The sequence below is a fragment of the Pleurodeles waltl genome, chromosome 3_1, assembly GCF_031143425.1.
Source record: "Pleurodeles waltl isolate 20211129_DDA chromosome 3_1, aPleWal1.hap1.20221129, whole genome shotgun sequence".
NCBI lineage: Eukaryota > Metazoa > Chordata > Amphibia > Caudata > Salamandridae > Pleurodeles > Pleurodeles waltl.
This window is the reverse complement of record NC_090440.1, coordinates 1,552,071,413-1,552,094,954: the sequence shown is the minus strand read 5'-3', so window position 1 is coordinate 1,552,094,954 and position 23,542 is coordinate 1,552,071,413. Positions and strand designations below refer to the sequence as shown.

General features: G+C 38.4%; 1 protein-coding gene across 2 annotated transcripts in view; it reads right to left on the bottom strand.

Moving 5' to 3' along the window:
• Nucleotides 1-891: 891 nt before the first annotated feature.
• The window catches only part of CCDC148 (coiled-coil domain containing 148), a 777,160-nt gene continuing 754,509 nt past the window's right edge, over nt 892-23,542 (bottom strand). For both annotated transcript variants that reach the window (XM_069225141.1, XM_069225142.1), the window contains 2 exons: nt 5,620-5,760; nt 892-1,239 (listed from right to left, as the gene is read on the bottom strand). In XM_069225141.1, coding sequence (XP_069081242.1) covers nt 1,093-1,239; nt 5,620-5,760 — 288 coding nt within the window. In that variant the 3' untranslated portion in view covers nt 892-1,092. The remainder of the gene's footprint in view (nt 1,240-5,619; nt 5,761-23,542) is intronic.

Here is a 23,542-nt window from a genome sequence, read left to right as displayed (position 1 = left end):
CTTTAAAGAGCACTACATCACAATGTAATAATGGTCCACAACCCAGCTCCTCTCATATCACATGTTGACTTTATGGTTGTCTCTGACCTTGTACAGTGCTCCGCTGGGATTAGCGAGGTTAGTGCTGTAGATGCATAGATACATCCACATGACAGAGGAGTAATGCGTCCATTCTTATTTGTCAGCAGTTAGAGTCCAGGCGTAAGTATACCAGACTATTCTAATAAACACAACCATGCGTATCTCTCCAGAGAGTACTTTCTGCATCCATTGAGAGGTTTGTACCAGTGTATACAACTATTTTAACACGTTATGCCCCTTATTCTGAGATACTTCAAATTCCAGATTTGGACAGACACAAGATCTTGTATTCAAATTGGGAATTCTAAGTAGTGAAGAAGTGTGCTTCTTGGCACATATTCACCAGGTCAAAAATGGCAGAATATGTCAGTGGAAAATAAGGAAAATAAGGCTCTGAATATAACAATCAGCAGAAATGACTGATTTCCCCAGCAATTCCCAATGCCGCAATGACTGATTCCCCCAGCAATTTCCCATATGAGCAGCTAATAATTCCTAGGTAATTCTAAGTGGCATGATATATTATATGCATTTGTAAAGCACATTATCACCCGTGAGGGTATCCTGGCGCTGAGCAGGTGTGTGTGTGCCTAGCCCTGCCTATGGTAGGTTGGTTAACTGAAAAGCCATGTCTTCAGTTACGGTTTTCTCAAAGTCTGTTGAGAGGCTATTCAAAATACACAGATAGTTGGTATTTTCCCCCAGTATCTTAATTACTGGTGTCAAATTTATTGCCACGTCTGCTGTAGGGATTAATTGTCAACTGCTGCTGATAAAGCTTACCACTTTTTTGCAGTCAAACACTCACTCTTGCGTTTCACACTTCATTTTATTAAAATTGCTGAATGTTTCTGTGCAGAATGGCAATACATCTAGAAAATAAAATGAATACATTAAGAAGCAAATAAAGTACCACATGTTTAGGTCATCGAAAAAAACAGGAAAATATAAATACATAATATAATACATAGAAATCCACTAGTAAAAAGAGATTTTAACAAAGAAATGTTTTTATGTCTTGAAAACCGTAGATTCCATGTCCCTTCTTGGCAGTTTTGGTGGAGCAATTTTTGGCAAAATCTCTTTTGCGTAGCCCGTGTTATGTAGTCCAGCTTCACGGAGAGCCATCTCTATTCGAATTCTGGGATCTGAAATAATCTGTTTCCGGGAGAAAAAAAATACAGTACATTTCTATAAAATTAACATAAATGTTCAGAGCACACAGTTTCCCCCAAACCCTCCCATCGTTTACATATCTAACTGCACTCTAAAATGTAGCACTTTCATAGACATGTAGCAGTGGCCAGCTGACAATGGAAGCATCTTCACTAGCTGTAGTGAAGCCTGACAGGTGGAATGCTATTAAAGGATGGATGCTAGTTAAAAACTGTCATCTTGATGTGGGATTACATTTCCCTACTCAGGCATTCCATAGACTTCCTACTAGACCAGAAAAGATACAATTACCAGTGATCCTGCATTTTAGCCTAGAAAGGAATGAGATCAAGAAGAATGGTTTCACCCTGTGGAAAATACTGATCTACTAGGATCTGATGCACCATCTTAGAGTAAGGATGATTTTCTCTCATGAATTTCCGATGGAAGTTATGGTTTGTGGTCTAGAAGCTAAAATAATGACATTGAACAAATGAAATGCTAAAATTCTATATGCATGACAAAAATGGGGCACTCTGGTATCATGTTGCTTGAATAGGAGCTGTTGCATTTAAAGCCTTTTTCTGTAGAGCAGGCTGAAGTATATGAGCACTGAGGGGTCACTGCAAATATGAAAGCAGCTATTTGTGAGGGGGAAGTATGGGTTTGGGCCATATATAGCATTATACATGTTGTAAATAACTATACTAGTTTATGAAACAGACTCCTACCTTAATTCAGCATCCCTTTTCCACATTTATATCCTCAGACTACAAATCAGCTTTGTCATTTTACACCATCTTATTTTAAAAAATAGTAACATTTTTGGTAAACACAGAAGTTGTTTTTAATCTTAAATGCATGGGAGTAGATTTTTAGAGGTGAAGTAAGCTATTTCCAGACAGACCTCATATTTAAACTGAACAGATGTGTGCTCCCAGTGGTAGTGAGACCCCACAGATGACTTGCTGTTTTGGTATTCAATTTTTCGTTTAACGTTTCCCACTTCTTTGGTCAGTAGTAGCATCTCACTCCATAAACATGCACTAGCTTCACAATCACTTGTATTGAGAGTTACAAACAAGAAACTGATGAAGTATTTAAAAATATATATTTATTGTCTACACAAATCTCTTTCTGTACACCTTATAAATTACTACATTCAAAGGTAACTAATTAAAAATAATTTTAAATAAGACATACAGAACAATAAAACACCTACCTGGGTGGAGGAAAGCACCAATTGGTGCAAATATTGCAGGTAGTTCAGGGTCTACAGCTGAAACCCAACTGATACCTCTGAACACAAGTATCAGGGTTAAAATAAATGAGGATATCACAGTATCTGGCTAGCATCAAAGGGTAAGGATAATCTAGCACTACAGTGTTTAATAAGGAAACAATGAGTCTCCTCGGAAGACAGTAACTCGCTAGGACACAGCACTGTGGTAGTGTACAATATATTTTTGAATTTTATTTTGCATCTTGTTTTGCCTGGTTTAGTTCAACTACTGGAAAGCATGTTTAGCTAAGTGTTACACTGTGCATTTTAAGGGATGCCGTAGCTCATGTTATATCTTTCATGATATATACCCCATTTAATGCTCTGTAATCTGGTGTCTGGGAGTCATAGTGATGATAATGACAGGTGGGGCTGTCATTCACCAAGCAATTTGTGTAAACCAACAGTGAGAGAAAGCAGCCTCTTATCCTGCGGAATCTCTAGTAGGACCGGCACCTCAGGGAAATGAAGAGTAGGAACAAAGGTTCCAAATAAAATTACCTCATTAAATGTTTTCCTATGGTCAAGTCTTAAGGTCTTTTTCTAAGTAGTTGGTAGATCATGCATTTTAAGAAAGAATTGTTCAAGATTGCTTTAGAGTTCCACTCTACAGGATTCAATGACCATCCAGAAGCATATTTTATTCTTTCGGTCAGTTGCAGGACCATGGCAACATGGATGAATCTTACAACTATGTGTGTTGAACATTCTCACCAGGTTGAATCTGTAAATGTGCTGAAGCGAAAGAGTAAATTCCTATCCACTGGAGTGAATCTGAAGGTAATACCCCCTGAAGGGTGGTGATATCGGGGACGGGATTTCTACATGGCGAAATACATTTTACTCATAAATGAAATAAATTAGGCGTAAAAGTGTTTATAAAATGCGATTTTCACCCATTACTTCAACTCTTCGTGCTGACTTAAATGAATACACATTACGTTCATCTACAAATGCAAAAATGCTCCTGCACTGTTGTAAAAGGAATTCACAAACCAAATCTGAAATTACACCTGGAAGAATGGACATGTGTCGCTTCCCAGGAGTAGTAATGGAATATTTTGTAAATTCGAAAAAATTTATATATCCACTAGGGTAAGACCTACAGGAGTAGATCTACACAATTATTTTAATTTGGTCATAGCTATAGCAAGAAGTGATGCAGCATTGACGGTAACTGCAAAAGCAACTTTAATTGAGCTAAGGATAATTGGAAACCATTAGAAAGAGCCATCACTATTTCACCCATGCACATTCTCCAGCTCAGCGTCTAGAGAGCAGCACCGCTATTTCCTATACGGATGCTGTTCCATACTCAAATCAAATGATATGTGAGGAGACATAAGCCATAGATGGTTCAGACAGGGAATTATTTAGCAGCGATGGTTGTTTTTCACAGTGTGCTGGAATGATCTGGGATTTACAACTATGATAGGAGCTGCTAAACGTTTTGATTGTCACCTCTAAGCAAGGACACAAATAGCGTGGTGCATCTGGGTTATATTGCTTCATATGATGTTGTAGACCACAGGACAAGGATCCAGATTGATATCTCTGCTAGTCTCACAAATTTGTTGCTGCTTGACAGCCCATGCTTAACATCATGGATATACTGTGGTCAGTTGTGCAGTGCATTGCACCTCTTTTCTTGTGGCACAGTTGATAATGAGCATCAAAATGAATCTTTTAGTAATGATACACATCTATATAAACTTTCTTTGACTCTGTCATTTGGTGTTGATGACAAATGGATTCATAGCAAGCTGTACTCTGGCAATTTGGAGATAAGTCCTGTAACACTGTAAGGATTTACTAATTGGAAGTACAAAGCTCCCACTAAATTGAGACATCTATTGCATGCAGGGTGAGAGCCCCTAACTTTAAAGCACTATGCCTACCATAGTACTCTTCTTCAACCGACAGCATGGATAATGTGTATGATATGAGTGGTTTAAGAATTAGAATATGTGGCCTTTCTAATCTAAAGGGAACCTGTATTACACCCTTTCTGAAACACACAGATCTTATAAGCCCCAGACATGGTGCCATATTTTTGCTTGAAGCCCACATGCATGCCACTCTTCTGAATTATAGATTTTTAACTTACATCCCTTCAATAGTACACAATTGAGAACCAGTCATACCATTTATTTCTGGAAGCCATCTTATGGTGGCCAACTCCTGCACATGCAAGCAGGGCTCCCTTTAGTGTGGTGCGAGTGGTGCGGCTGCACCGGGTGCTGACATGGATTGGGAGGCACTGACCTCAAGCAATGACTCAAAAAACTTGCGATTTAAAAGCACCTACTGAAAAGTTCCTTGTGCGTCCAGCCTTCAGGAAAAAATTAAAATGGCAAGATACCTCTTGGGATTAATGTTCCTGCTAGGGAGCGAGATAAAGGTTTTGACAAGCAGCAGCTCTGACTCACCATAAAGTAGCGCAGAGGGTTAATATGCCTGCTGCAAAGAACAGGACTATATCTTATGTGGCTCGCTGAGTGGATTAGTAAAGCCAGCCTTTACAAGCGCTTTATAACAAATTGATGTATGTGAAAGGGGGGCTATGGAGAGATGATGGGCACATTTGCCGGGTGGTAGGAAGTGAATCCGAGGACGTGGTCAAGAGGTGAGGGGCACCAAAAAAGACTGTCGTACAGGGCGTCACCAGTGCTAAAGCCGGCCCTGCGTGCAAGTATTTTTCCCACATGTAATTTTGGATCTTTTTTGCTCCCAATTTAGACACACTCTATTTGTTCAGCTCTATTCTAATGATTTGTATGCAACTATAGCTAACATAGAACTCCTACCAATGGTTTCAGAATGGCATGTTGTGATAGTATATTCCTCTCATAATTTATCTTTTTCTTCTGTGAAACTGTACACTTTTCATCGGCCTAAAAGGCAGTTGCTCCAAAATCTATTCATGCATGTCCAACTGCAATACAAAAGGTAGGGACTCAATGGAAATCAAGCTATTACAGGCGGTCTGTGCTCTGAGGGTGAAAAGTCTACGTATGGAGTTTGTCCTATAATGATAGTATAACTCAAAAGGTACCAGTTGGTAGTCATATGTGGTTAATTAAAGCACATTTTGAATGTACCTGCTGTTCACTGTACGTATGTAATTTAAATAGGGGTTTCTGAAGTAAAAACTCCTCTTCAGCTCCAATGCCCAATTTAGCTTTAGACGATTCCGTATCGCCCATCATCCTGACTGGATCAAATTCTGCAACGACTGCAACCTAAACAACAAATTAATACAATGTTTAAAAATGGACATAAGACAAAATTGAAACTCTACATGTCATTTGTCTGAATAATGGGTTAAAACGCATAATACTGGAGTTCACGGAGTTATAAGAAAGAAAAATGTAAATATAAAAGGCATACAGAAGCAGCGTAGCTTGACTATTCAACAAATAATATGTAATTTCGAATAAATAAATGTTGAATTAATTGAATATTTTGGGAAACGAAGTAAGGAATATGATGGATGCATTTTTTTTAAAACAAGTACATCGTGAATTCTGATCATATTTCCGATTGGTTCCATGTTTAAAACCTCAATGGCTTTATTAAATGGTTAATACTTTCGCATGTTAGTCTTAGCCTTAATCCAACATAGCACAATGAAAGAGAGGTGTCTGGCTCCCCAGCACTGCACAGATAGAGAAAGTTCATTCACTGAGATAGATGGAAATAATTACACATTACCTTAAACAGGATTGTTTCTCAAAAAGGGGGGTACAGTATGATTTAAAACGTTAGCTTGTAGACATTCTCCTAGAGAAAAAACACTTCCAGAAAATCAGAAGATAATACAGGATAGGAGGTTGGGAGAATGAACATCAAGTGTGATTTCTGGATTTTATATGATTGAGGGCTCTGTTGTGGATAAAGGCCTAACAATAAATCCTCTACTCTGTGATTACTTGTCGTTTGTGAAGATGTATATTATTAATGATGCGATTGCTTGGGGTCATGTTAGATGTCAATGTAAGCCTATCACTCTTTTTGTTTTAAATAGTTTTATTAAGTGTTCACAAAAGAATAAAAATTTCAACATTTACATATAACTGTCGCCCGGTCAACTGGGCAAATACGAGGTAAGCCGGATGGTATCCATAAATCTTTCACAATTTAGACTTTTGTGTACTAACTATGAGATTCCCATTCATCCAGCTAAACAAACAGCACTGATGCATCAAGGGCTGGTTTCGGCCAGAAGAAAGAAATATGCGCTGATTCCTGCAGTGGAATGTCTCGAAAATCTAGATTTCATTAAAGCGACGAAGGCTAACATTATGCATTTAAGTCTTTAATGCTACTGCTTTGCAGCACTTTAAAGAACACACAGTCTGAAACAACTAACATTTCACAGCATCTCTTTAAACACAGGATCTTCTCATCATGCCTCTACTTTCGGTGATGCAATACTCCCCTTAACCTGCATCGCTAGTGTCCCTATCTGTTCTTTTATCAATCAGTCTTCTCTTGCAACTTGGAAGCAACTTGCTTGGCTTTACAGCTGTTGTCCTCCTGAAACATAAAGACAAAACAAACCTAATCTCTGTTGTTTCATAACATTACTTTCCTCTTTTTCCAATTGCTACTTTACTCCCAAACGGATGAGGAGGGTGGGACAATATTAGTTTCTGTATCTTTAATTAAATCTAGATTCTGTAGATATTTCTCTGTGACAATCACCATTTTATTCAAAGACCAGAAGCTACCATTACAAATGTTCAAAGCCACTCAATGCAACACTTGCTACATGCTCCGCTGGTCGTAGACCAATCTGCAGCTTGACTAATCTCTTTCAACATTCCTCTCAATTAAAAAAATCTTATTTGCCATTGCATCTCTCTCGAAAGTGTCTTGAACCAATAGAGATCTGCCCCTGCACCTTTCACAATAGCCTTGCCAACCAACAAATTGTACATGATGAAACTGCTCTGTATGTATTTACATAAGAAATAAACAATTGTTCCATTCCTTCACCTCTGACTTTATAGAGTGCTATTCATACTCCTGCATATTCTCTACTGCACAAAGATTTGGAAACTTCTCACACTTTGGATAAAAAAAACACTCTGACATAGTCTTGGTTCTCTTCCAAACCTCAAAGTGAACACCAAACAGACAATAAAATAAATTACATAACTTTAATACCTTTACACCATCAAACCATGTAAATGAGATCAAACATAAACATTTAGCCAACTTCACGCTCGATTGCCTTAAACCTAGAAAGCTATTCAATGGCCAATCTTCACAAAGATGAAACACCAAACTGACATCCCACGTTCTCATACTTGGCCTTAGGATGTCTTTTCAAACAAATTATTTTCAAAGCCCTGATTGCCACAGCATCTCTGCAACTGATCTATAACAATCCAAAGAGTGTCCTGCTGCAAACATTGACCTAGAGGAAATCACTTTTCTGTAGTGCAGACACTTTTCAAATAACACTGCCAAAAGAACAGCCACCTCTTTAACAGGCGCCTCCACAGAATCCAAATTCCTTTCCACGCATCCGCGAAACCATTCCTTCTATTCAGTTCTAAACCTACAGTGTGTTCATGGAGCACATTATTCACCAAGGAGTTCTGCAGCCTTAAGCTTAAGTCCCTTGAATGGTCCTGATCGCTTGATATCTTTCAGATAAAACATTTGACAACCCCAACAAAACCAACGGATAATTTTCTCCTTCCCACCCTGCCAATAAACATTCCATTGCTGGCAATCAAAATGGTTCCTCCATTTCCACCCCATAATGCCTGGAAACCACAGCTGGGAAGCCCAAAAGGGAATTTCCAATAATACCTAAACCATCTTCTTCCTTGCTTTCATCAGTACTCTCCGAATCATCATAAATTGTGGAATGGAATATCCTCTTTTTCTCCACCAAAATGCATTCAGTGTCCGAGCAGCCAGGTCCAGTCTCCGCCTGTAATACTGGAGCAACTGAAACATTTCCTGGTCGCATATCAGCAGAATGAAGGACCCAAACTTGCTGAATTATCCTATTACTTGATTCAAATATCAGTCAAAGGAAGTATTCTCATTCCTCCGAACTGTTTTTGTAACTCACAGCTGAAACATTGTCCATCCACAATAGCTCTGCACTTCTCAAAATTCTCATTGAAACTTCACATTGCAAACAATCCTGCCTTCATTCATACACAGTATATATGCTGCTCTTTCACCTCCACTGCCCATCTTCCTCCTGTTTCCTGATCACCTAACTGGGCTTCCCAGCTGATAATGCTAGCATCAGTTTCTAGAACAATATCTTGTATTGTGCCAAATACTGTATGCTCATTCCAGATCTCCAAATTCACCAGCCACGAAAGCAACTCTGACTTCACCTCTTTAGCCTATTCCACTGTGTCAGCATATTACAAACCTTTCAACAATCCATCCGCTTTCACTCCCTGCAGAGCCCTGTAACATGCTTGGAAAGACAACAGTAAATCAATCACCTGAACCAAATTCCCCAAAGGCACACTATCTCTCACTGATAATCACAAGCCTCTTGCTTTATCACTCTCACCTTCCTTACCGCAACTTGAACAAAGCTTGGTGTCTGTCTGGAATCCTAAACACTTGCATTACTGACTTTGCTACATTTACAATGAACTCCAGATCCTCCACTGTGCTCAAATGGACGAAAATCTCCAGGTGGCCTGAGGCATATTTAAAATGTGAGCCACATAAATATTAAATATTATTCCTTGGTCCCTTAACTGAGGCACTACTGGCAACTTATTGTGACACAAAATATTATTGACAATAGGCCAAATCATAGAAACCTAAATTGGTATACCTGTGCCCTTTGCCTGAAATGAAGGTAATCTTGACTCTCATCTGCAATCAATAGCCAGTTGTTAAAAGATGGATTCCGTCCAGCTTGAAATGCCTGTACATCAAGTAATAGTTCAAGTATTTCAAAGGTATGACTGCATGCCAAACATTGTCATTTTTTCTACTAAAACACTACACTCACACACACATTATCTACCATTCTTACTGCTCTCTTGCTCAACACCTCTTCCACTCTTAAGTCTACTACCTTCTTTTCTTCCTATTACCACCTTAATTTCCTTGCTAAAGGATAATGCAACAGACGTTTTGTAACCTTACTTAGTAACCTTTCAATGAAACCAAAATGCATGGATCTTTCATGATTCTCTCCTAGTTTTCATAGAAAACCTGTATACTTCCTCACGCCTTTCATAGGGAAGAACCAGTAATAATCTAAGCCTTCTGTTTCCACTGTCTCATCCTGTCTGTGGGAAAACCTACTTGGCTGTATGGAATCCTCAGAAGAAACCTCTTCCTTAATTTTGGTAATGGTATCTTGTGAAAGACTGGCTGGGAAACTGTCCCCATTTTTCAGCCTTAACAAAAACACTGCTGCTAATAAAGACCCTTTTCAATGAACTCTGCAACTTATCCAAGGCAGTAAAAGTTGAGGCATATTTCCGAATACTCGTCATCATGCCTTCAACTAACAACAGCAATCCTTACATTAGACTAATCTTCATCAAGTTAGCTTATCTTCATTCAGCAATTAATCCTGTGTTTGAGGTCCCCAGGTTACATCATACAAGTGACAATAACATTCCCTAGGAAACAAACTGCTCTCCAGTTCCAGCGCCTCAAATGTTATATGTTAACCTCAATACCCTTTAGAAATGGCTTCTCCATCATATCAAAAATATGTGCTAAAGGACTGAACACATTAAAGACCTTACCTTGCCATTACTTCAATAAATGTTCCAGTACCCTTCTAGGATACCTGACCATCCTAAACAGAATATCCTGCTCACATAAAACCCCATACCTCCTTATTTAATGGTTCTCTAAATCATTCTTTTACATATTGACCTATGTGGTCTGTCAACCACTATTCTGCACTTTTAGGGTGGTTAACCTCAGAAGGACTAAATATTAATTGACTGTTAGGATTCTTTAGCAGCACCTTGCATACAGCATCCTTTGCGTCCTCATCAAAATCACCAAGCTGCTTTGAACTGTTTCTAAATCTAAAACACAATCATCACAATCAAATACTTCTCTAACAAATTAAAATGTATCAACGTTCTCACCATCATAAGGATTAAATGAAATAGTCTCTGTGCCATTTAGGATTCTCAATCTATGTGTGCCACTGTGGACACCTTTATTCTGCTTGGTTATAGAGGCATCCTTGCCATATAATTCATGTTTCACTTTCTCCAGTTGTCTGTTCTCCATATGCCTTCTTTTAGAAAAAGATTTTGACTTTTAATTCTTTTTCCTACCTCATTGTCATCTAATAATGACATATAGTCATCATCATATTCCTTCTATTCTTTTTCTACAATACCTCCTCAACAACATATCTAAGAGAATATGTTATCTCTTTCTGAATACCTTTCCTTACAATTTACTCCTCCATCAAAATGTCAGTAGTCACTTCTTTTCTCTTACAAATCTGTCATCTTCACTGTCTGTTAAAAAAACAATTACTCATTTTCACCTGAAACTCCTCAATCAAACGTTCCACAGTGCTGCCAAGTGCTGATGTACTCAGCTGATCTTCATCAGCACATTAGTCAGACCTGCCACTCCATGTTTTGGAAATGAACCCCTTCCAAAGAAAGATGCTGCCAAATCTTGCAGATGAGATTTCCAAGATTCAAACAATGCTGTGCATGATACTCACCACAACAAGTAAGCGTCTTAAACACCTTTGAGAGTGTGCAAGCCATGAAGCTTTCACTCGCAACAGTCAGGTAAAGGAGACTTGAGCTAACACCAAACTACTAACGGTGAGCATAAGCCAACACTGAAATGTAAGCGAACAGTGGCAAAAGAAAGACTCCATATGAGATATAACTAGATGACAAATCAGATCATCATAAACCACAACACTTCTGTGATGACTTAAAATAAATATTTTAGGATACCTTTTTAAACCAAATTCTTACCATCTATGCCTCCAAAAATTGGAAATGCGTCATCCAAAACCAAACTCGCACTCATCCAAATTTCTATGAAGATGTTAACTTTTTAATAAATCACCATAAACACAGAAATTTCCGAATAAAGAAATGAGTGATTATCTCTAGAGGAGTAGCTGTGACATTTTATTTCTGTTTAAGACTGTTGTGATTTTGAGTGTTCCTTAAGTATTTGTGAGGAGTGGCATTAGAGAGTTAAATGCATAATGGTAGCATCATGTCTTGTAATAAAATCTTGGAAATGGCATTCACTTAATGTGAAGCACACTCATCTCCAGTTTCAAGTCCACATCTACCTACACCTCCCGTATGATCTTAGCGTTCCTCACTAACCCAAGGATGGGGGACTTTCAAGTTGTATAATTCTTTATGTTTTCAAGAAAGATTTGTTCTAGCTATTTATAACTTAGTGAGACACTTTGACATTTGCAGGGTGGTTCATTTTTTGCTGCGATTCCCAAATTCTGTAACTCTTTTTTGGTCTGACTTGATAGCGTCGACATCTGCTAGACATATTTTTACCAATTTCCTAAAATATACACAGGGTGGGGTTTGGCGCCTCCACTGTTTCATTACATCCTTTAAGTGTATTATCTGCCTCCTATGCAGTGCTTGGACTATTTTACATCTGACAAATACACTGAACCATCACACATTCACTTTGTGATTGCATAAAGAATATTGAACGCTGAAATCAAACATACTTTCTTTACAGCTTACAGCTGTAGGCTTTTTTGTGTTGACTGGGTGCAAGCCATTACCACCACAGTCTTTACTACCATCAATGCTATCACGACAACCAAGAACACCAACACCATTACAAAACCACACCATTCTCAGCACCATCAACATTAGCACCCCTGTTAATGTCATCAAACCTACCACCATTCCCACACCAATACTGTCTTTACCATTATTAATATTACCACCATTAGCACCACCATAATATTTGTGCATGCATGTGTTTGCATGTTTTACATATTAAAGCTAGACTTATTGGCTTTGACAATGTTTGTCTTAAATGCCAATAGGCCTCTTTTCTCAAGCACTGGGCTTAGATTTGGAAATATAAAATATGATGCTCATCATATAAAATCCCTTTTTTTGTACTTCTGCTCTCAAACGCTTGTCCTTAGGAGGCCTCAAAACCAGCATTACATGGCCTAGTCCTGCTCTACCACCTATTGCCATGTGGTAGGCAGTGTGAAGGCCTTCATCATCACTTTGTCGCTTTTCACACTGGGGGATGCTTACAATTTAGTTAACATTCCCAAGACTCTCTGAGAGTGCCTCTGGTTTTAGTATGGAGGCAATTGCTTATTGTTGAAAATCAGCTGATTACTATTGTGGTTTAGAACTGCTGCAGAGAGCTGGTACTATCCTCTGTTTTAAACAACCATGGCTCTAACAGGGCTACTCTACCGGATAATATTTTCATTTTAACTTCTGCTACCATACTTGAGTGCTCACTCTTAGCTGTTGAATATGTGAAATCAGTGTGCAGAGAGTTCATGGATCTAACTAATAACTTCCCCCTTGTGTGAACATCTGCTGTTCTGAACACTTTACTAATGCAGGCTCTCTAAGGCTCCCCCATTGCATGAAAAGTTAAAGTCTGAAAAATGCATCTTCACCCCACTCTCTTCTTGTTTTAGAGATAGAATTGCTGTCATCTTACTCCTTCTTTTCCTTACTGGCATAGTGCATGTCCTTACCTCCGAGGTACATCTTGTATCAAAGAATCAAGAACATCTTAGCAGAGGAACGAACGTGAGCCCTTGCTTAAGTGCCTTCACTTAATGCGTGTTACAGACTTTGCCAAGGCCTTAGCTGGGCACTGGCCGCTGCCTGACTCACTTCTAGCTTCATGTCTCAAACAGGGTCCTCACGTCACCGCTGAAGTGGTTTTGTGTGCACATATGACTCAGAATATATCAAAGATTTTCCAGAGTGAACCCACATCTATTCTTAGTGTCACTCTTCAAACTGTCAAGGCCAGTCTTGATGATCACCCTGTCCAGGGATCTTGAAATCTTGCCTCTAATTGTCACAATTACTAAATTCTTATCAACAGCCAGAAATGGATAGGGTGGGTCAACATGACTGAGCCACATATTATTGCAAAGGGACTCTACAGTTGAAAATTTTATCTGCCTCCCCTGGGTCCTAGCGTACAGCTTTAAAACCAATAGCCTGGTCCAGGCAGGGGTGTCACAAGCAGTAGCTCACTGTGTCATGGCTGTTTTTGAGCAAAATTGGCTCTCTTCTGATTGTCATTCTTAAATGTACTATTTTGTCCTCTTTCTTCAATTATTTCTGTTCTTCATAAAGTTCTATAAAACAGACAGAAGGGAATTCACCATGATTTATGACCATAGCCACGTGCAAAATGAAATATGACTGCAAAATAGTAATTGTCATCAATCAAAACCTAATGCACTGTTCTTTGTTTCTTCTTTTGGTTATTTACTGGTTTTCTAACCTACATTTTTATGGTCAATGATGATGTTTTCAATAATACATGTTTAAAGAATCTTTAAAAATCTATCAATTTTCCATTAGTTGAACAGACTGGCATGTAAAAAGTAAATCTTACCCCTCTGAGGACAAATGCTTTCCCTACTTTTGCTTAAACTGGAGCTCAAATAGTTTATGTGTTTTTTCAGATTTAAATACGTCTGATACTATTGTTTAAATACAGTTATTATTACTATTTTATAATTTAATTTTTATAGTATTTGTTTATATTTTTATTGTTTTCTAAGCGTGGATAGTATTTTTTGTCAATTTTTTTAATTGTATTACTTCAGTAATTTATATAATGTTTTTGTGTTTAATTGTTAATATTTTCATGCTTTATGTAACATATATATATATATATATATATACATATATATATACATATATATGTAAGCATATATTCTTTAAAATGGGCTGTTCATAGTAGTAAATTTAAATCATTAAAAAAATTCATATATTTGCAAAATATACATTTGTGATTGTGTTATATTACACATATATATATATATATATATATATATAAACATGCACACATAGATGTGAATGTGTCTTTATATTAGTATATATTATGTATTAAATATTAGTGAGATGTATTTAACTAACATAATAATGGCAAATACTAAAATAGTTACCATTCACTACTTTATATTATATTTATATATTTGTGTTTGTTTTTACGATGTTAGTTTGAAACAATATTTTTTTGGTAAGTTTTGTACGTACCTCTATTGAGTACAGGAAAACAAACTTTTTGTGTTTAATATTTTTGACACAACATTTGTATAGCACAAGATTGTTGGTTCCGATACTATGGCATTAATCCATGTGGAAAGCTAAAAAACAATCTACTGTGAGATTCTAGATCGGTCTGTATGCCAACCATTCTAATAAGGGTGTCTAAAAAAGGGTTTTGATCATGTCACTTTGAAAAACAAATTATGCTGCAAAGAATTGTAATTCTCTAGAATTAGAAAGTGTCTATTTTAGGTTTCACTTGCTCTTGAAGTTTGGTATTACCACTTCCCACTGCACCATGCACCCCATGCTCCGTCTCACGCATTTCCTTCTTCACTGAGTGAGCAACCACTGCACTCCAGGGTGGTGTGCTCAGAGCTAACCCACTTGCAGCGGATCCCACATGCCGTGCCCGATGTCCAAGGGCACCACAGGGTGGGGGCATCAAAGATCAAGGGGAAGGGGGCACCATGGCCTCCTTGTTTTTCCTTTGGCATTTAATAGGTATAGTTCTCTATATACCTAATGCAATTACTCAGGAACAATTGGGTCTGATGTGCGGCAACCTTATGAGGCAAATACTTTATGTAAAATCTGTGAACTTGCATGCATGTATGTGGTAGTTGTATAGCGTCAACCTAAAAGGAGCACAGAACTGTACAGGGTCGAAGGCAGAGTTCTAATCTGAGTGTGTTTCTAGCTGAGGGTGCTGGGTTCTGATAGGCTGTGGACCTGCTACTGTGTCAAGAGGTGGTACTCTTTAAAGTGGTACGCCTTCAGCTCTTTCCTAAATTGAAAAATCGTGGGGTGGTTCTGATGGATATGCGGTTGTTGTTCCAGATTCTGGGTGCTCACATGAAACCACTCTGTACTTGGAAACAAAAACAAATGTGGCACTACCACTTGCAAACAAAATTGCTGATTAGGGAAATATACTTACAGGATCTTCAAACATTGTTTTTGTATCTCTTTACTCCTTTTTCACTTTAATAGATAGATAGTGGACTCTGAGTTTGTGTACTTGCTACCTTACCAATAAGACACAACAAGAAGAAGTCATTATGGTAGATCTGTAGCAACCACAACTTGGCCGATTGACGGGGTCTGGCTAAGCTTGTGTAACTTATGTGGGCGTACAAATCCTGCAATCAATGTGGCGCACTGCTGTACAGTGGGTACCACTACGCCCTGTCATCTTGTTTGTATCCCAGAGCTGGAGGCGGACCATCAAGCACATTTAGTTTGGTGACATCTTGCACATAGCTTAATGCAGTTTACCCAGTAACAGAGTAGCTCTCTTCAAGAGCCTGCAGAGAGTTGGTAGGAGCACTTGCACATCAAGAGATGGGTGACATTATGAAAACAGTATTACCAAGCATGAGATAAAACTTCCTGACAATGACGTGATTTGGTAAAGAAACCCAGAGAAAGGATTAACAAAATATACAAATCCAGAAAGCACCAAAATGAAAATTTTGGAATCACAGATACTTAAGAACAATGAAGAGAATCATTTGCATCGCACAGAAAAAAACAATATGTTTTGATACAGATTTGATAAACTATGCCAGAATGTCATAACAATGAATTCTGCACACACTATGAGAAGAGACCAGATGGAATAGCAGCAGCATGGAGAAATGCCAAGAGATGTGTGTCAGAGGGATTGTGGCATCGTAGGATATTTCACGGATAAGTGGATGCAGCAGTTGAACAATGCACTTGTCTGGTTTAATTTGTAGTGCAATGTTTTCCAGACATATTACATTCTACACAAGGGAACAACTATGCGCGGAAACTGCATAAAGAGCAAGCGCTGAAACAAACAGGTGATTTTGAGCAATGAAAACAAAAGAAAGCTTTTACTACTCATTTGGAACCATGTAAGCTCCTTGTGAGTCACGGTTGTGAAATAATACCATAGTTAATCTAAAGGCAGAACTGACAGCATATTTCCTACTGGTATGCTCTTCCTAAAATTGTCCAGCTGCTACATATTTTATGCACATATGCATTAATTTTACATGTGTCTAATCTTCATTCCACTACGTACCTCTTCCTGCCACCAGCCTACACTTCATGTAACTTCATCTCGCTCATGCATGTTCTTTTTCATCCCTGCTTATCATTTTTTCACTGTGTTCCTATCTTTCTTCCTATTCTGACTTTATGTGAGACAGTCTGATGATAAAAAATTAAAAATAATCTCGGTTCCCAAAAAGGGGGCTGGTACTCCCTATCTGCAAACAGAGGCAGAAATTAAGTACAGGATCTGTTGTGTTTGTGTGTGTAGGGAGGAGGGGTTAGGCTGCTGCTGCCTCTGTCATCTTTTTTTCTGCTGGTCTCCTGCTGGACAGATAGAGTGCTTGCACCAGTTTTCCAGGAACGAACCTAGTATTGTACATCTTAAGACACACTTTTTTACTTGTTTGATTAACAGAGCTTGAATGGCACTTTGTGGTTACTATTGAGAAAACATTGACCATATTACTTAAAGCTTTCACTGGTGATACCAGGAAGAGATGCCTAATGAAAAATGGAGCAAATTCTTTTGTGCTTAGTTTTATGAGAAATGGGCCAGACTGTTTTTGTCTCATAACTTTTTCCCATTTTTCACTTTTCAAAAGTGTAAACAATGCATTTGCTTATTTGCCTGGGATGCAAACAGAACAAAGGCGTTGAAAGAAGTTTACTAAGGGCTGTTGCATGGTGTCTGGTCGATATTATTTGTGCTGTTCCCTCTTGTGCAAACAGCCACAATTACACATGATACATCTGTTCTATGGTTTGGTACGAGTGACTTGGTGTCTTGCTGTGTTCAGTTGTGGCCAACATATTTGAGACTATATTAAAGGTATTTGGGAGAGTGATTGGCTTGTGCTACAAGTAATTAATGAGGTCATCACCAAGGCGACCCCACGTAGTCAGCAGTGGCTCGATTTTGGCTATGCCTGTTAAAGGGACCAAGGTAAGAGGCATGAATCATGGGAAACAACAGCAGACACTTGTTTCTAAGTCAGCATCAAGCTTCTTCAAATCAAAGCAGCATGTAAAGGGCCGGGGCCTGAAGCACTGTCCCTATTAGCCTCCTGCCCCACCATGACAACCAGCGTTCCAGCTTCCCAGACATTTCAGAGACCAGACAATGATTCTCATCCGGTAGATGGAAATGCAACAGAAAAAGGCATGTCAAAGCCCAAGGATATGTCCAGTAGTATGCATGAAGCTGTATTGCTGTCTGAAGGTACTCTTATAGTGCGGGAAACAGGGGGTATCGACGTCCAGCAAGTCCAGGAAGATTTGTTAAAAGAACTGTCTACGTATGTCTCAGAGCAATGATTCTACTGTCACTAACATTAGAATAGTATCTGCTCTATAAATCTTGAAGATAAGATGAAGCCGGTGTCACATCTAATTAGACAAGGTTTGACGCCAGAGATAGACGTCGATCCGTTAGGCAACTCTCATGATTTGACTGACCCACTAGAGGTGAGGATATCAAAGACAAACAGGAACAATTGAAAAACCATTTGAGTCAATCAAACTTAATAATTGTACACGTGCCCGAAGAGAAGGAGGACAATATGGGTACAACTGCAATTGCTGATTCTTTGATTCGGTCCCTTGTTTTCCCTCAATCTCCCCTGGATTTGACCATAATGCATGCGCACAAGTGCCTTCTCATGTTCCACTTAATACAAAATATCCTTCCACTAATTTGGTCAATTTTGCTGACTATAGGGTCAAAGAAAAGGTTTTGGCCAAAGCTATTGAGGAAAATACTTTTTTAGTTCAAAGCAAATTTTTGTTTACAATTTTTTGGGGATATGACGATTGATATGGCACAATGGCATACAGAGTTTAAGAACATAGTTGCTTCATTTCAGGCTGTTGGTGCCCAAGCGTTTCAGATTCAAATGGCTTAAGTAGTTCAAAGGACATTTTCATGTATTTTGATTGGTAGCAGATGCACAATCATTTCTTGTAGAGTTAAAGCTGGAGGGGGCAAATTAATTTGCAGGATGGCTTATTTTGTGCCTATTGTACTGATTAAATATAGATTGTATATTGGCTGATAAGATTTGCCGAATATAGGAGAGAGAACATTAGGAGGGGGTGTGGGGTCTGCTGGAGCTGGGAGGAAACAATACCTAGTTATGGTGTTGGTTGCCCACAGACTGGGGGGATCCTAGGGGTGGAAGAGGGGTTTGAACATTCGCTATTGCTAGGGGGATGGTAAGGAGAGTTGGGCGGATGTTTGGTGTTTTGTAGAATGTTGATAAAAAGGAGATACAGTGTCAGTGTGTTTCATCGAGGTTTAATGGAGAACAGTTTTAGATACATATGTTTTTTCAGATATTTTGACTGGGGGCTGGGTTAGAAGAAAGGCCACACATTAATGTGATAGGTACACCAGACAGAGGAGGGTGCCGATTCGAGTCCGTTGCAGTCATTGAAAAGTAATGCACTTTAAAATATAAGTGCACTAGAAGGAGCTTAATTCACATTCTTTTTACATTTTCTGCAATTGTTTTCTGCGTTCCGGTCTCTTTTTGCACTTGGCACATTGCACTTAGCACTTGAACTTTGCACTTAGGTATTTGTAGATTATTTGGAAAGTATTTTTAAGCACCATAGGTTTTCAGTGTAATATAGAGAAGATCGCGTGTGCAATGATGCAAAGCGAGTTGTGGACTACGACTGAATAACAAAAGCTCATAGAGAGGAAGCTACAACGGGTTGTACTAACAGAGGAGGCAGCTCTTTCGCACCTAAAGGGGTAAAATGATGAAAGTGTACTTAAAGCGAAAGGAATAAACAATGCTACGAAAAAGCAGGCAGTTGAAAGTTGGATAAAAACAATAATAAACTCACTGCGATTTTTCTTGCATGAAACTGATATTCCTTTAAGTAGGCTTGCCAAGTTTGAGATGTTTAAAACATGGCCACAGCAAATAAAGGACTAGTAACTTTGATTAACAAGCATGTTAGAGCAAGGGATCGTAGATGGCAGATAAACATGGAGGAGCGGTGGTGTTGGGTAGACTGCATGATTAACTAATTGCGGTTAACATTAGTTAATTTATATGCTCCAGTTGATGATGATCCTGCCCCATTTGACAGATTGTTTCTTTCACTAGCAACAGTTGATGGAGGGTTGATCATTGTAGGATATTTGAGCATTTTTGCAGCACCCAAATCTTGATGCTTCCTGTCATAAAAACACTCAAATGAAACCAAAAACTGTGACAGTGCTTTGGGAATATCACAGAATGTATGATTTAGTTGATCCCTAGAGGGTAATACATCCAATCAAAAAAGAATATACATGTTTTTCAGCCAGACATACATTGGCAGACCATACTGATTATTTTTTTTTATTTTCTCCACACTGGAGTTTAAGCAACTGAACATGCTGCCTAATGGATTTTCAGATCATTCTGCTGTGGCACGTGAAATCTCCTCTAAGGATAGGGGTATTAAAAACAGAGATGGATTTTTTAGTAAAACCGATTTGGAAGATGAGAATTGGATTGAGTCATGTAAAATAAAGATTCAGAGTCTTTACAACCTAAATAAAGGCTCTGCTCCAATTAACATGATATGGGACATTATGAAGGCGTCATTGTGGGCATTTGTTACGTCTAGGGATATAGTCCAGTTGAAAAGTATGCAAGAGGCAGAAATTGGTTTAGAGAATATAGTTAACAATGAGTATATGAAGTTTTGAAGCATAGTTCATATGAGAATAGGGAACCACTTAGAGAAACCAAATCTGCCCTGCAGAAATTACGCAAAGACTTATGTGCAGAATTCTGCATATTTACAAAGGTATACAAAGAAAGTAACTTTGCAGGGAACTATATGGCTTGGCAGGCAGGGGAACAGTTCTTGTCCAACTGGATTAATGCTGTGAAGTGCACTAGATCAGGAATGCATTGCACATCTGAGAAAAGAGTAATGCTATTTTTTAAGAACATTTTAGTAATATTTATAATATTTCCTCTCACTTTAATTTATTCTTATAAAATTATTTCTTGGACTTTTTACTATCTGCCTCTTTCAGAGGTAGATCTGAGATTTATGGATAGCCCATTCTCCCTGTAAGAACTGGAGCAAGTAATAGGCAGTTTGCCTGCGGGCAAAGTTTGTGGTCCTGATGGGTTTCCCACTGAATTTTATAAGACCCTTTCAGAAGTTTTAAACCTGTATTTATTGGATGTCACTTATTTAATTTTTAAAGGCGCATTACGTCCGCCCATCCTTTAAACTAGGGAATGTGTTCAGTTTTGTCAAAAAGGCTACATTTCCCACTGATCCTAATTCTTATCGCCCAATTACAATTCTAAACTCAGATTATAAAATCATAATGAAGTTTGCTGTGAACGGATTTAATAAATTGGTGCCCAAGATAATCCATCAGGATCAAATGTTTTTATTGCTGTTCGGCAGATAAGACTCAACCCTTATTGCTTGAAATAGGCTTTGGATATGGTGGCCATAAACCAGATCCCAGCAGCAACCTTCTTAGTAAACGCTAAAAAGGCATTCCATCCTGTAGTCTGGGAAACTCTTTCTTGTATATTAGAAAAATTTGGTTTTACTTTCCAGATCACAAGTTTTATTAGGAATATGTATTTGGTAGCCAAAGCCAAATTAATTTTAAATTCTTTCAAAATGGGAACTTTTAGGTTTCAGCAATGTATGATGAGGCAGGACTGCCCCTCTCACGGTTCTGTTTGCCTTTTTTTTTTTTGAGCTGTTAAGTTATATGCCGATGATATTATGCTCCTGTTTGCTCCCAGAACAGAAGAGCAGGAAGGAGTTTTTGCCATCCTTTCAGAGATTGGGATGATACAAGTTGAACAAATCTAAAATAGACATAATCGTGAGTAATTGTGCAGTGGATGAGTTGCTCTCAGAACTTTGGGCTGTGCTTATACTCACCTTAAACAGAACCTAGGATATTTCTTACAGAAGATGTGATTTAAACGTGATTATGTGATTATATGGTTTAAATTAAAAGCCTCTCTTAACCAAAGTTAAAGGATTAATGACTAGGTGGGCGCTGCTTCCTCTTACACTTCTAGAGAGGGTTGCCCCGATAAAAATGGCAGTCCTCCTGCTACTTCTTTTTTTATTTGCAGTAATCCCATGTGTAATCCACTCTTCATTTTTTTGTGCTCGTAAATGTGATGCTCTAGTTTTTTCTACGGCATGATGCCAGCCCACGATTAGCACTAAGCATTTAATACAGGAGTGCAGAGGAAGATGGATTGGCTCATCCGTGCCTTCAGTCATATTATTTAGCACATCTGCAACAATTTATGTTTAGGTTTAATAAGGCTCACACTTTATATGGCCACTCTAAGAACAAGTTGGTGGATAGGATGTTGGAAGAAAATCTAATTAGAGACCTTCCAAGACATACTAAATACCCCAAGAAAGTGAGATACAAGACATTGCAAGGGCTTCTTAAAAAAGAGCACACTTCTATGAGGCTTATGGCATTCCTTACATTAATTTAAGACTGTAATTCAATTGGGCCAATTAGAATGGGAAAGCCAAATGGGGGTGCTGTAGTTACAGCAATTATAGCCAGATGGGCAATCAATGTTTTTTCAAAACTAGATGATTTTCTGATGCATGATAGATGGTAAACTTGGAGTGGGGTTGAACCATAGATTTCTAGTGATAAAACCTGTTTGCAGTGGTCCTATAGGGGCCTGTTTGGGGTGTTATGCAATTTTGATCCCATGGTCTTGTTAGGTAAGAAGGAGTTTGTTGTGAAATTGATTGATAACCTTGATAGGCAGAAAATAGGCCTTTGGAATTGTTATTTGTTATCCTGTGTGAAAGTGGATGTGTATGGAAGGGTCTCTGTGAAATGGTTCAGAGAGGAGAATGTGATATTGCCTCGGGACATCCGGTAGAGAGTTAATGGTTTAAATTTCTCTGCTTTAAGAGAGGCTAACTTTGCAAGATGTAATTTTTTTTCAAAGTGGCTGATTTACAGGACCCTCAGTTTTTAAATTAAATACATTTGTATTCTCCGAATCAGCATTTTAGGTGTAGTATGAATATGTGATGGGGGTGAGCACATACTACACTGTACTGCATGAATGTAGGTAATTTTTGGGGAAGTATTTTAAATTTTTTAGAAAGGCAGCTAAGGATCCAAATACCACAAATTCCCATATTGACACTGTGGGCTCCTGTCCTAAAATCAGGGCCACAAGAATTATGCGACAGAAGAGGGCCAAATTATGCAACAGGGTTAAATACATTATACAGCAAGAAAAAGGCAAATTATACGCCATAATGTGGCACATTTTGTAATGATACTACTTCATTTTTTGTTCTTTTTAAGCCTGGAAAGACTCCCTAGTAACTCTTGAAATGTTTGAGCTAGAAACATTTTATTTGTTCACATCTGCAGATTATGCAGCAGATAATGGATTATGTGACAAAAACGGAAAACCTATAATTATGTCAAAATTGCCATAGAAGCACAATTGTATAATTCCAGAACCCCTGCCTATGACGGATATTCCATGGAAGCTTCAGAAGTTGTTTCTTATTGCTATGCTGGTGGCCCAGTCACTGCTTCTGCAGAGGTGAGATATAAGGTTGCAACTTGTTTCCAGAACTGATTAGAAAAAATGAAGGTGGTCAGGGAAAGAGAGAGATGGTGCTCCACCAGGTCAGGCAATATAAAGAAATGTTATGAAGTAAGGGACCCTTTTATGACTAAGAT